This window comes from Chiloscyllium punctatum, chromosome 11 (assembly GCF_047496795.1).
Source record: "Chiloscyllium punctatum isolate Juve2018m chromosome 11, sChiPun1.3, whole genome shotgun sequence".
NCBI lineage: Eukaryota > Metazoa > Chordata > Chondrichthyes > Orectolobiformes > Hemiscylliidae > Chiloscyllium > Chiloscyllium punctatum.
Genome location: NC_092749.1, coordinates 4,014,422 through 4,029,619, shown reverse-complemented (window position 1 = coordinate 4,029,619; position 15,198 = coordinate 4,014,422). Strand labels below are relative to the sequence as shown.

Here is a 15,198-nt window from a genome sequence, read left to right as displayed (position 1 = left end):
TCTGTAACTGAAATGTCGTTGACAACTAATCACATGCATTGGTCACTGATAGAACATAGAACAATACAGCACAGAACAGGCCCTTTGGCCCACGATGTTGTGCCGAACATTTGTCCTAGCTTAAGCACCCATCCATGTACCTATCCAATTGCCGCTTAAAGGTCGCCAATGATCCTGACTCTGCCACTCCCACAGGCAGCGCATTCCATGCCACCACCACTCTGATGTTGATGATTGGCTTAAGATCAGCCCAGTTGTATTGTGTTACTCTCCAGCGGGATAGCTATTGATATGTTTTGTTGGTGGGTCAGAAGTGTGGGGTTGGTGTCACAGGATCTTGTGTCAGTGCCCTGGGGGTGAGGAGTCATTGAGTGGAATACACTCGATTGTGTGGGGGACTGTGATTCAGCTGTGGGACAGAAAGTTACAAACTGAGGAAACGTCACCTTGTCTCTCATCTCTTTTATTTTTCAGGACAGTGACCAGGAGCCTTGCTACAGTAAGTCCCAGGTTTGCAGTGGAGTTGGTGGTGGTTGGGAGGGATCGAGCAATGGTATAGCATTGAATTGGACACTGCTCAAATCTCTCCTTCCAGCCAAGCCTGACTGTTGCCCAGGTTTTACTATGTGGACAAAGATTGATTGAGAACCTGAGCAGAGTCAAGATCAGAGTGGTGCTGGAAAAGCACAGCAGGTCAGGCAGCATCCAAGGAGCAGGCAAATCGACATTTTGGGCAAAAGCCCTTCATCAGGGATTCCTGTCGATTTTCCTGCTCCTCAGATGCTGCCTGACCTGCTGTGATTTTCCAGCACCACTCTGATCTTGACTATAATCTGCCGTACCCACCTCTACCTCCTGAGAACCTGAGCAGTCTGCAGCTCCCCAGGATTGCAGTGTGTATGTTGAGACTGCAGTTATACACAGGCACTGACTGACCACGTGCTCTCTGCAGCTCTGTCAGTGATGCCACTTCCATGCGAGCTGTTAATTCTAATCACCTATCATAAGGTTTGTGGTGAATGTAGTTTTTAAACAATCATACTGTTCACATTGGGTCACCCAGCAACACAGAACTCTGTCTGAAACCTGCTCCAGTCCCTGGAGAGTGACCCGGGGGGAGCATTCTGGGGACTTAAGTGAAGTTGGTGAAGCAAGTGTTGGCAGGGAGGGAACCAAGAGCATGAAGGTAAAAACAATGACTGCAGATGCTGGAAAGCAAATTCTGGATTAGTGGTGCTGGAAGAGCACAGCAGTTCAGGCAGCATCCAACGAGCAGCGAAATCGACGTTTCGGGCAAAAGCTCTTCATCAGGAATATTTCGCTGCTCGTTGGATGCTGCCTGAACCAAGAGCATGAAGCTGAGTGCTGTGAGGAGGCCAGCACTCGGAATGTGCTGGGTACCTCTCAGGGAGAGTAACGGCCACAACACCATCTCACAGCATCATGAGCCCGCACCCCATGTACTGATGTAGGTGGTTCAAGAAGGCAGCTCACCAGGGGCAACTAGGGACTGGCCCCCAGCAGTGATACCCACATCCCACGAGTGAAGGTTAGACTGTGTGCTGTCTAAATGCTACTTGGTGCCGACATTCTAATCACCATGTTCTTTCTGTCCCTTGTTTTGGAGCTGAGTTCACAGTGCCACCCGAGAAACCTCCGAGGAAGAACCTCCCGGTGAGTCCCTGACCGAGTGTCCTGCAGCTCTGGGGAATAATCTGGGAATGTTGTCTAAGCCTGATGTGGGGTGGGGGAGCTAATTTGGTTGGAGAGCTGATATCGGCAATGGGTTACTCTGTGCGTTCTGTAACACTCCTCACCGCCAAATCTTCAATATAGCAGCCAGCCTCTAGCACTGAACTCGGAACTGCGTATCCGAGTATACAACGCTGAGGGGAATCCTGTGGGCTCTCTGAACAGATGCCACTCCAACTTTGCAGCATTATATACTTCCCCTTGTCCAGCTTGCCTTGTGAAATTATTTGAGAGTGTCTCCATGAATTGATGCCAATTCTGAAAGTCTTGCCCAATTTGTTGAGAGTTCAGCTGCACTGAGACCAAGCCTCTGCTGAAACCACGGAGCAAGAGGAGGCACTCAGTCGTCTGAGCCTATTCCAGCATCCACCCAGACTGGGTCCAGTTCTGGTCACCCTGCCGTGGGAAGGATATGATTAAACTGGAGAGGGTTCAGAAGAGATTGACCAAGATGTTGCTGGGAATGGAGGGTTTGAGGTTAGGAGTTGGGACATCATGTTGAGGTTGTATTAGATACTGGGGAGGCTCCTTCTGGAGTACAGTACTGCGTCCAATTCTGGTGTCCCTGTTATAGGAAGGATATGATTAAACTGGAGAGGTTTCAGAAGAGATTGACCAGGATGTTGCCAGGAATGGTGAGTTTGAGATATGAGGAGAGACTGGATAGGCTGGGACTTCCTTCACTGCAGTGTATGAGGTTGAGGAATGACCTTATAGGGGTTTGTAAAACCATACGGGAAACAGATAAGGTGACTAGCTAAGGGTCCTTTTCCCTAGGGTGGGGGAGTTCAAAACCGGGGGGCATATTTCTAAGGCTAGAGGGGAAAGTTTTAAAAAGGATTTGAAGGACAACCTCTTTACACAGAGAGGTGTTTGTTTGTGTTTGGAGTGTACCGCTAGAGGAACTGGTGGATGCAGATACAGCTACAACATTTAAAAGATCTGGATAGGCGCACGAATAGGAAAGGGAGGGAAGGATATGGCCACACACAGGCAGGTGGGAAACGTTCAGTTTGGGATTGTGGTCAGCACGGACTGGGGTTGGACCGAAGGGTCTGTTTCAGGCTGTTTGACTCTGAGTGAATCTCTGCAATACTCCCTCGAAAGCAAGTTGATCTTTTCTCGATTTCCTGATACTAAAGCAATCTGGGGATATGGGGATAGTGTGGAGGGAGAAATAGTATTGTTACAGCAGATCAGTTGTGAGCGTATTGAATGGCAGAGCAGGCCCGAGGGGCTGAATGGCCTACTCCTGCTCTTGTTCCCATGAACATGCTGAAAGGTGTCTAAATTCACCATCAGCGCGTTCCCACTTCAGAGGATGCCTTTCCTAAACAGTGAATCAAACCTTTCTGTGTCAGCTTCGCCACCTGATGATGCTCCTTTTCCACACATTCAGCCAATACAGGCAGCTCCCACAGCCAACCTGGACCGCTCGAATGACACCATCTATCCTCAGGTCATGGAGCTGGTTAAGTCGGTGCTACACCTGAAGAACCAGGTCTATCAGCTCCCCTGTGAAGAGTACATCAACCTGGTGAAGGTAAGCTGGTTAACCTCGGGCAAGGGGGCGATGGTCCCCATCTTGAAGCCATCATAAAACAAAGAAAAAGCACAGCAAGATCCCATAATAGTGCCAGGGCACGTTTTCTATCCTGTGCAGCAGGCAGATGGAGTTTAATTTGACCCCATCTGAAAGACTCTGCCAATGTTGGGTCTGAACCTGTCAATCATCCTGGTCAGAGGACAACATCAATCATTGAGTGAAGAAGCTTCCTGTCTGTTAATGTGTCGGGGATTATGTTTATAAATATCGTGCTGCTTCAGGCTCTGACCCTCAGCGTTTTAGTCCAATCGAGTCGTGTCATGGTTGTAATTCTGGAATCAGAAGCGGCTCATCATCCAGAGGACATCAGCTCAAATCCCACCAAAGGCAGTTGTAAAAATTCAGGATAGAAGCAAATTCTGTCCTGAAACAACAAATGCTGGAGATCACAGCGGGTCAGGCAGCATCCAAGGAGAGAGAGCAAGCTAACATTTCGAGTCTAGTTTAATAATGAAGATTCATCCAGACTGGAAACATTAGATTTAGATTACTTACAGTGTGGAAACAGGCCCTTCGGCCCAACAAGTCCACACCGACCCTCCGAAGAGCAACCCACCCAGACCCATTCCCCTACATTTACCCCTTCACCTAACACTACGGGCACTTTAGCATGGCCAATTCACCTAACCTGCACATTTTTTTTTTGGACTGTGGGAGGAAACCGGAGCACCCGGAGGAAACCCACGCAGACACGGGGAGAATGTGCAAACTCCACACAGTCAGTCGCCTGAGGCGAGAATTGACCCTGGGTCTCTGGCGCTGTGAGGCAGCAGTGCTAACCACTGTGCCACCGTGCCACCCACTTAGCTTGCTCTGTCTCCATGGATGCTGTGATTTCCAGCATGTTTTGTTTTCAGCTGTAAAAATTCAATTTGGAAATTATGCTTTCATCAAAATAAAAATCAGACATCGATAAAACTGACCCTGAAACTCTTACCTTATTGCAAAAGTTTCTCCTGCCTGTGTGATATCATTGCAGGACAAATGCAAGACAAGGACTAGCATGTGGAAAATCAAATGCCACTCAAAAAGTGGCTTATTCCAGGGATCACTGAAGGACAGCGTAAATACACAAATGGCCACAAGAGTGTGCTATCAGACCTCCCTCTCCTGAATGATTTGTTTTTCTATTCATTCATGGGATGAGGATATTGCTGACTAGGAGCCAACATTTATTTACCTAACCCCCTGCGTCACTCAGTGATCTAAATTCCTCTCAACTTGTATGAATCCCCTTAGGAATGGGAAATCTATTAGAGGTTAGTTTGATTTGTAAATGTCTTGCTAATAAGAGGTGTGTATCAATTGTATGGAATTTGATCAGAGTAACTGCACCTTTTCGAGAACTACAGTTGCCTGACAATTCATTCTCCCAAGTAAGAACTGGTCCGTAGCCAGTCCGTGTGGAAGGGCATCACATGCTGACTGGATCGTTTCTGTGATGTGGAGATGCTGGTATTGGACTGGGGTGGACAAAGTTAAAAATCCCACAACACCAGGTTAAAGTCCAACAGGTTTATTTGGAAGCACTAGCTTTCAGACCGCTGCCCCTCAGTGACTAACTACCTGATGAAGGAGTGGCGCTCTGAAAGTTAGTGCTTCCAAATAAACCTGCTGGGCTATAACTTGGTATTGTGTGATTTTTTTTAACTGGATTGTTTCTGGATGCTGTGTACCATTATCCAATTTCCTTTCACATAACCTGATACTTTCTCACACTCCATTGGCCAGAACCATAGAACATCACAAGAGTTTATTCAGGAGATGTGGTGGGAGTAACAAATTTGGTGTGAATTTACTGTAGTAATTCACCAGACACAAAGGAACAGCCCAGAGATATTCTGAGGGTATGGCCCACGTCATATCGTTTCAACCTCATTCCCACTTGTCAAATCCCGGACAGTGAAGAAATACCAACATCAACTTCTGAATCTGAGGGTATTAATCAGCAAATAGCACTTTGACTCATTGTTTCCCTCAAGTTGCAGAAAGACGTGTCAGATTTCACTCAAAAAGCATTAACCTCCTGACAACTTGGTGACTGCTTCATCATAAATAATTATTAACAACAGAAACAAAAACAGAAATTTTGCTAGGAAAGCTCAGCAGGTTTGGCAGAACATTCTCACAAAGGGTTACCGGAACTGAAGCATTAACCCTGATTTCCCTCCACAGGTGCTGCCAGACCTGCTGAGCTTTTCCAGCAATTTCTGTTTTTGCTTCTGATTTGCAGCATCTGCAATGCTTTTGGTTTTCATTTGATAATTATGAGGTGGATTACAATCTAGTATCTGATTTATGATGGTTTATAAACCCCACATAATCTCACTCCACCTGTCTGCCTTCCTGTAATCTGTGTGACACTGACCTCCACCTCCTTTCGGTTCTCTGCTGTTGAGCACAGGCCCTGCTACCTCTTTGCCAGTAAGGCAGTCTGCTGTTTCTCTGAACCCATCTGCCTTATTTCCCTGAATCACCTTAATGTTTCACCAAACACCCAACAAAACTTGCTGATCACATCATGTAGAGTTGTCAGTTTCACTTCCACATGAACAAGTGCATTCCAGATTATCTGCAGTCATCTTTAACAAGTTCCTTTCTGAGCAAGACTGGAATTTCATCCGCTGCTAAGATAAAGGGGGATTTCACCCATTGCTCAGTGTAGGTGACAGGAACCATTCCCACTGGGGGGAGATTTTATTTCCTCCATTTGCGTCTTATTTCTGTCTGTGATTTCTTCCAGCAGTGTTGAAACCATTTTTGTCACTATTTAAATTCAGGAATCCCCCTGTCAATGTGCAGTTTCACAGTCACTTAGGGCAATGGGTGAACAAATGATAAATCGCAGAGGAATATAAATGTCAGTGCAAAGGGATATACTTTGGCAGGAAGAACAGAGAGAATGTAAAACAAACTGTGCCTCTGTTAATAAAACCCAAGATACTGTCTGCTTTAGACATGAACATAGAACATAGAAAAATACAGCGCAGTACAGGACCTTCGGCCCTCGATGTTGCACCGACCGAAGCCTACCTAACCTACACTAGACCAATAACCTAAAGGGGTGCAGGAGCTCAGTGACCTGGCTGTGCACAGACCATTAAAGGTGGGTGGAGGTGAGAGTTACAGACGTTAAGGGTAGATTCTTTACTCAGCGGGTTTTGAGTTCATGTAATGCCCTGCCAGTAGCAGTGGTGGACTCTCCCTCTTTATGGTCATTCAAGCGGGCATTGGATAGGTATATGGAGGTTATTGGGCTAGTGTAGGTTAGGTAGGCTTCGGTCGGCGCAACATCGAGGGCCGAAGGTCCTGTACTGCGCTGTATTTTTCTATGTTCTATGTTCTATGTTCATGTCTAAAGCAGACAGTATCTTGGGTTTTATTAACAGAGGCACAGAGTGTAACAGCAGAGACCGAAACAGAAATTGCTGGAAAAACACAGGCAGCACGGTGGCCCAGTGGTTAGCACTGCTGCTCCACAGCGCCAGGGACCCAGGTTCGATTCCTGCCTCGGGCGACACTCTGTGTGGAATTTACTTGTTCTCCCCATGGATTTGCTCTGGTTTCCTCCCACAGTCCAAAGATGTGCAAGTTTGGTGGATTGGCCATTTGGTGGGTTGAAGGGCCTGCTTCCATACGAAAGGGATTCTATCAGTTCAGCAGGACCCTGTGGAGAGAAAGCAGAGGGTTTTTTATTTCAAAAATATACTTTATTCTTAAAATATTTTGATAATCTGTACAATTGGTCATGCCATACATCCATAAACATTCCATTTCTTGGTATACAGAGACAGAGTAATCATTCATATATACAGGTCTGTACGATTACTATCCATTTGGATCCGTATAGTATCCATATCCATGGAGTTCAACCTGGATAAATGTGAGGTGATGCAGTTTGGAAGGTCGAATTTAAAAGCTGAGTACAGGATTAAGGATAGGATTCTTGGCAGTGTGGAGGAACAGAGGGATCTTGGTGTGCAGGTACATAGATCCCTTAAAATGGCCACCCAAGTGGACAGGGTTGTTAAGAAAGCATGTGGTGTTTTGGCTTTCATTAACAGGGAGATTGAGTTTAAGAGTCATGAGATCTTGTTGCAGCTCTATAAAACTTTGGTTAGACTGCACTTGGAATACTGTGTCCAGTTCTGGTCGCCCTATTATAAGAAAGATGTGGATGTTTTGGAGAGGGTTCAGTGAAGGTTCACCAGGATGCTGCCTGGACTGGAGGGTTTATCTTATGAAGAGAGGTTGACTGAGCTCGGACTTTTTTCATTGGAGAAAAGGAGGAGAGGGGACCTAATTGAGGTACACACGATAATGAGAGGCATAGATAGAGTCGATAGCCAGAGACTATTTCCCAGGGCAGAAATGACTAACACGAGGGGTCATAGTTTTAAGCTGGTTGGAGGAAAGTATAGAGGGGATGTCAGAGGTGGGTTCTTTACACAGAGAGTTGTGAGAGCATGGAATGCGTTGCCAGCAGCAGTTGTGGAGGCAGGGTCATTGGGGACGTTTAAGAGACTCCTGGACATGCATATGGTCACAGAAATTTGAGGGTACATACATGAGGATCAGTGGTTGGCACAACATCGTGGGCTGAAGGGCCTGTTCTGTGCTGTACTGTTCTATGTTCTATGTATGGTCTATATATTTAGCTGGGGGGGTCAGCAGAGCCCCCTTACTGCGTGGGCCCCCTATGCTCAGGCAGGCAGATGTTACACAATGGTCTTTCCCCACCGCGCCTTGGCAGTAGCTGCCCCAAGCTTCAGCACATCCCTCAACACATAGTCCTGGACCTTGGAATGTGCCAGTCTGCAACACTCAGTCGGGGTCAGCTCCTTCAGCTGGAAGATCAACAGGTTTCGGACCGCCCAGAGAGCATCCAAGAAAGCAGAGTTACCCCTTCGAGTCCAGTGACCCTCCTTCACTGGATGTGGAACTCATATAAGACCCTGGTTAGGCCTCAGCTGGAGTGTTTATACCTGTGGGCGCCACACCTTCTGACGGCTGTGTCTGTACTGAGGGTGGGGGGGGGCTGCAGAGGAGGTTCCAGGAATGAGAAAGTCCCATCGCATGGATAGATTGGAGAGGTTGGGATAGTCATCTCCAAGAAGGACAGAGAGGGAGACCGACCAAGCTGTTCAAACTCCCACGCGGCCTGCACAGACTGTTCCCATTGGTGGGAGAATTGTGAACCACAGGGCGCAGCTTTAAGGCAATTGGCAAAACAAGTAAAAACTGCAGCGAGTGGCTGGGCTCAGGAATTCATTGGCCTGTCAATGTGGAGGCAGTACAGAGGGATGTGGATATTTATCTGGAAAGGAAGAATGTGCAGGGTAACAGAGCAGGGTGTAGTACAGGGTACATGTCTCATTCTGAGGATCTGCAGACACGTGGGGCTGAATGGCCTTCTCCTGTTTTGCGACTCTACAATTTCCATTGGAATGTACAGGACAGTTGAAAATCAGAGTCGCACGGGTAGTGTGTTAGAGGTTTGCCTTCACTGTCGGATCTTAAGAATCTGAAGTCATGTAGACAAATGATAGGCTCGGGGAAACAATAACTATCTTAACCTGGCCTCTATGATTCCAGTATCCTGTGACTGGGAAACCAAGCCAATGAACTGTTACAGCTGCAGCTACTGCATCAATTGTTTACGCCACACATTCATTCTGATGATTTCCAGTCGTGCTTGTAACACCATGACCATTCTCTACATTCTAGACAGTGGGAGTCAACCTTCGAAAATTGACTGGCAGTGTCGATGAGCTGTTGCCGTCGCTACCTGCAACATCCCGCACAGAGGTGAGTCCCAGTCCATTTTATTACCATCTGCCCCAGTCACCAACCCACTACTTTTTAGGAGTAGGATTCTTTTCAAAGTGCATTCCTTAATCAGCAGACCTCGCTATTTCGAAAGACATGTGGTTTAGCTGTCATCAGCTTAATTTCTGAGGGAGGTTTTCTTAAAATTCTGCATTTCCAACAGAGGTTATGTGGAATAGTTCACCCTCAACTGAAAGGAAACTTAGTTGAGGTTTTTTAACAGCTTTTCTGGTGAAGATTTTGATAAGGAGTTCAGAAAGATTCCTGGTGACAGCCTCCAGGTGAGAGAGTGGAAAAGTTGAGAAGTTTCTTTTTTTTTAATCCCCCTCAATCAGATTGCCCCTCAGCTGGAGGGAGAGCCCTCCCAGACTCCCATTTCTCCAAATCCCTGCTCCTTTAGACTGAGGTTCAGAAAACATTCACCGGGATGTTGTTGGAACTGGAGGGTTTGAGTTATGAGGCAAGGCTGGATCGGTTGGGATGACTCTCACTGGAATGTAGGGGACTGGGTGGGGGGGGGGGGGGGGGGGGGGGGGGGAGTGACTTTATGGAGGTTTATAAAATCATGAGGGGCATAGATAAATTGAATGGCAGGTATCTTTTCCCCAGGGTGGGGGATTTCAAAACTGGGGGTATATTTTTAAGGTGAGAGGAGAAAGATTTTAAAAGGACGTGAAGGGAATTTTGTTTGAACACAGAAGGTGGTTCACATGTGGAATGAACTTTCTGAGGAAGTGGTAGATGAGGGCACAGTTACAACATTTAAAAGAGATTTGGATAAGTATAAGGGTAGGAAAGAGTTGGAGGGATACGGGCAGGTGGGGCTAATTTAGTTTGGGATTATGTTCGGCATGGACTGGTTGGACTGAAGGGTATGTATGACTCCATGACCAGTCCAGTAAATCGCATCTGCACTCTCAGCAAGATTGGATCATTTTCTATGAATGATCAGAAGCCTCTCCTCCTACGTTACTGAATTTAACCACATGTAGCTAAAATAACACTTAAATCAGAATCATCATGTTATTTGGTTGAAGACTCCCCCAGCCTGAAGGCTGAGTTACAGTGTAATTTACAGAGAAAATCATAAATGGATGAAACAATCAGGGTAAGAAATACAAAAACCACATAAAATAACAGAAGCAAGCAATTCAGCAAGAACAGGGAGGTGGTGGACAGGATGTTAATAGAAATACTGAATTAAAATGGAATGACGGTTATAATACAGTTCACCATTCCTACATACCGACACTGAAGTCCATGTAATCACTGGCTGCTCAGAGCTCCAAATCCTTTGTAACTCAGGAGCAGGCCATTCAGCCCATTGAACTTGCTGCAGCTCTTCCATTGAGCATCATTCCCCAGCCAATCTCTGGCCTTTCCCCCAACCCCTCACACATCGGTGGGCAGCACGGTGGCACAGTGGTTAGCACTGCTGCCTCACAGCGCCAGACACCCGGGTTCAATTCCCGCCTCAGGCGACTGACTGTGTGGAGTTTGCACATTCTCCCCGTGTCTGCGTGGGTTTCCTCCGGGTGCTCCGGTTTCCTCCCACAGTCCAAAGATGTGCAGGTCAGGTGAATTGGCCATGCTAAATTGCCTGTAGTGTTAGGTGTAGGGGAATAGGTCTGGGTGGGTGCGCTTCAGCGGGTCAGTGTGGACTTGTTGGGCCGAAGGGCCTGTTTCCACACTGTAAGTAATGTAATCTAATCATTTCCATTCAGCTAACTCTCCAATGTCCTCTTGAATGAGAGAGTTAGCTGACGTATCTGATCGCTGCTCGTAATCTAACCCCTGGAGTCCAGGCATTGTTCTTGTCAACTGATGTGCTCCCTCCCAGATCTGCTGACAGTGCTGCAGGTGGGCTGTAACCAGGGTTTCTTCATTTTGTTTCTGTTCAGATCGAGGGGACACAGAGGCTCCTGAACAAAGACCTAGCTGAGCTGATAAACAAGATGAAACTGGCCCAGCAGAATGCGGTGACCTCGCTGAGTGAGGAGTGTAAGAAGCAGATGTTAACAGCTGCCCACACTCTGGCCGTAGACTCCAAGAACCTTCTGGATGCTGTGGATCAGGCCAGGGTTCGGGCAGGACAAGCCAAACCAGTCCCGAACTGATGACAACTCCATCGATTCAGACAGCAGATGCACCAGACAGGAACAAAGTCCTCCACTGAAACAAGCAAGAAACTGATTCATTAAAATCCAACACGGGACAGCAAGTTATTGAGGCTGGGGGAGGCTGGGGCACTAATGAGGGCATTAATTAAGTAAAGCTGGTAACCATTTTCCAGGGGAGAAAGGTGCTTTTGTTTGGAGGGGTGGAGGGGCTACCGATGACTTTAATCCAAGCGATTCCGTGTACATATGGGAACAGTGATGCATTTCAAGCTGATCTATGCCCAAGTTGTTAATAATCATAATAATCTGTGGCAGATGGTAGTTAGTGGTGGCGCTGGAGTTTTAACCAAACTCAACCCAAGAATGCATGTCGTGTTTGAAATGCTTGGGAGTGACTAAAGAGATCTGGAGATGGTAAGATTTGGTGAAAGTTTGTATTCCTGTGTTGTTTTGCTCAGTGCGAAGTATTCTACTCTGTAAATACCGAGATTAATAGCTGGCTGATAGCACCAGGAAGCATGACTGAATGTTACTGCTGTCTGCTCCTGTTGCGATCAGAGAATGATCAGCTCCTTGTGCTTCTCTTGTCAATGGTCAGGTGGTTTATGAGGAATCCTTACACACCACATTCTCCAGGAGAACCTGTTTCTAAGATACAAGGAAAACAGAGGCAGCTGTGATTGGACCCAGTCTTGTAAATGAGTAACTCTGAATGATTGTGTTTCTGACTGTGAGAAAATGAGTGATGTTGATGTGGGCTTGAGGAGGTTAGTGATTTTGGAATGGAAAATTCTGGATCAAAGTATGAGGCTTTCTACCCTAAGTTTCTCAGCTCCAGATTGGATTATTCCAACTTGAGAAAATTTAGAAAGTTGTGTCTTTTCACCTTGTTCACTGTGATATATCCACCTGGTGGAAGCAGGCCGTTGTGTAACTCCACTGTATGACTCTGCAGCAATAACTGTGTATGTTCCCCTTCTGGACCGATGGTCAGTGTGGTTTTTACACCATCTCCAGCTGTTACCTCCTGTGTAGCTCACAAGCCATACAGATTAATGGGGATCGACCCCCTCATTCACCCCTCTCTCGCCCCATTGCAGTTGTGTTGGGTGATGCTCTCTGACCAGCCCCTCTGACTGCAGTCAGACTGTGCATTGACAGCATTGCCCAGCCTCTCAGCTCAGCTCTCATCACACTGCGCTTGTGTAGTTGCAGATCCTTCAGTTTGGTCCCACATTCCCAACCTGTCTGGGACGTGGGAGCAGAATTGTCGGGCCTCAGATGACGGTGAAGATGGAGGGTATTTTTCAATGACATTTCTGGGCAAGTATGTGGTAGGGCCTGTGCCCATCAAAGCTGCCTGTCAGTGACCTGCCCTGTGCTGCTGTTCCTAAACTGAAAGCCCTCTGGTTAGTCCAACCCCTCCAATGGCCTGTACACTGCCAATATCAGTCCCAAGCAGGGGAGAAGAGACCAAGCAAAATCCCTACGCTCGATTGTTTCCCCCTCCTGGGGGGAGCGAGTGGGGCCTAGGAACAGTCCTAGCCCCTGCTGTCCAATCCAATCTGAAATTCCAATCACCATAATCACTTTTGTCGTCTTATCTGGAACAGTCTGTCCTTGTTGTGTCACTGCAGGAGCTGCTGAAGAGTCCGGAATTGGAACACTGTTTCTGGGAACGTGCTGTCACACTGGCTAATGCAGAGAATCAAAACCTCAACTCGTCCCAGTTAATAGCTCCCAGGAATAGAGAGGGACTTTATGGGGAACTGGTGCAATTATCAGGTTAACATCTGAGACACAATTAACCCAGACCATTGCAACATCCCATAGGTCCCTATTGGACAGAGTGCAGAGGGAATTCATGTTCCAACATAGTATTGACTTTTTATTGATTTGTGGGACCTGGGCTTCACTGGCTGGGCCCAGCATTTATTGTCCATCCCTAGCTAATCCTTGAGAAGGTGGGGGTGAGCTGCCTTCTTGAACCACTGCAGTCCACCTGCTAAGAGTTGACCCACAATGCCCTGAGGGAGGGAATGCCAGGATTCTGACCCGTGACACTGAAGGAACAGCGATGTATTCCCAAGTCAGGATGGTGAGGGGCTTGGAGGGGAACCTGCAGAGGGTGGTGTTCCCATGTATCTGCTGCCCTTGTCCTTCTCGATGGAAGTGGCTGTGGGTTTGGAAGGTGCTGGTATGTTTTGTCGTGAAAACTTCCCTTTCACGCATTCTTTAACAGTTGTCTCTTTTTATCTTAAACACAATAACTTGTGTTTTGAAAGTCCCATTGTGTTGTAAAGGTTAAGAGAGTGTGGGAAAGCTGAGATTTAGCCTCCTACAGTGAGCTGGGGTAACTCCTGGGGGTCACTAAAGCCTGCATGTTGACTGCTGTTTTTGGCAGTGTGTGCGCTTCTTGAAATGCAGCTGTGCAGTCGATGCTTTGTGTCAGTGAGTTCCTGGGTCTCTCAAAGTGCTGGTGAAGTGCTATGTGTCAGGGCCAAGTGGGACTCGACTGGTTTGTGAGAGTTAGAAAGAGGAGCTGACCACACCTGAGAGAGCTGCAGTAGCCTGTCTGAGAGAAGGACGGGATGGTTACTCTGACTCCCTGCCAACTGTTGGATTCTGAATTCCATTAGTCCAACCAGAACCCAAGGACACAGCACTCACTATGTACCAATAAGCTTTGAGACATGAGCCCAGCTAGCTAGGATTGGGAATGGGAGGGAGTTGGGGCAAGGGAGGTAAGGACTGTCTGACGCCATCAGCCAGTAAAACTCTGAAGCTGCACAGACCCCAAAGAAATGACCAGTAGAGTTCTTAAGAACACGCAATTAACCGACATGGGGAAGCCAGTCTTTCCAAAGAACTGTCAGGTTTCACTCTGATCTCGCAGTAAAGGAATTCCAGGAACAGGAGAATGAGCTGAGCAGTTGATTCTGTCAGAGGATTTCCACACTGGAAACAATAAACCAGCCAAAGGTGTGAGGCTCCCAGGCAGTAATGTTTGATGTGTGTGTCTGCTCGACTCTCATTCAGCACCCCTGGGCTTTCCACATGTTATCGCTGTCACGTGAATGAATGTACATGTCAGAACTGGAAGCTAATTGAACATTCGCCTGATTTGAGATGTGACGATGCTGTTTGGATTCTCACTAAAATAAATGTGTTTTTTTTTCTAAAAGTGTGTCATTTATTTGTTATTGATCACGTTGGGTGAGATGTTTTACCCACTTTGGATTTGAAAGTTGTGGGAGAGGGAGCACATGGAATAAACTGAGTGTCATCCAGGCGACGTCCTGCTCCCAGCCTTGCCCAGCTGAGTTGTGATTGGGTAAGGAACGGTTCCCTCAGCCTGCTCCACCATCCCCCTCTGGTCATTGTTTCCACTAAACCTCACCAGAATTTGCTCCATCAACTTGAATAATACGCTAACTTGGAGTGCCAGCACTCCCTCAGCACTGACCCTCCGACAGTGAAGCACTCCCTCAGCACTGACCCTCCGACAGTGCTCACTCCCTCAGTACTCACCCTCCGACAGTGCGGCGCTCCCTCAGCACTGACCCTCCGACAGTGCCCACTCCCTCAGCACTGACCCTCCGACAGTGCCCACTCCCTCAGCACTGACCCTCCAACAATGCGAAATTCCCTTAGCACTGACCCTCCGACAGTGTGGCACTCCCTTAGCACTGACCCTCCGACAGTGTGGCCCTCGCTCAGCACTGACCATCTGACAGTGCGACACACTCTCAGTACTGACCCTCTGACAGTGCAGCACTCCCTCAGCACTGACCCTCTGACAGTTTGGCACCACCTCAGCACTGACCCTCCGACATTGCGACACTCCCTCAGCACTGACCCTCTGACAGCGTGGCACTCCCTCAGCACTGA

General features: G+C 47.5%; 1 protein-coding gene across 4 annotated transcripts in view; it reads left to right on the top strand.

The window, feature by feature from the left end:
• Positions 1–14,491, top strand: part of LOC140482684 (protein-tyrosine kinase 2-beta-like) — a 202,156-nt gene extending 187,665 nt beyond the window's left edge. For 3 of the 4 annotated variants that reach the window (XM_072580197.1, XM_072580200.1, XM_072580198.1), the window contains 5 exons: positions 475–500; positions 1,626–1,674; positions 3,152–3,295; positions 9,086–9,166; positions 11,089–14,491. In XM_072580197.1, the coding sequence (XP_072436298.1) occupies positions 475–500; positions 1,626–1,674; positions 3,152–3,295; positions 9,086–9,166; positions 11,089–11,304 (516 nt within the window). In that variant the 3' untranslated portion in view covers positions 11,305–14,491. The remainder of the gene's footprint in view (positions 1–474; positions 501–1,625; positions 1,675–3,151; positions 3,296–9,085; positions 9,167–11,088) is intronic. The other variant, XM_072580199.1, reaches the window with a different exon arrangement.
• Positions 14,492–15,198: the final 707 nt, after the last annotated feature.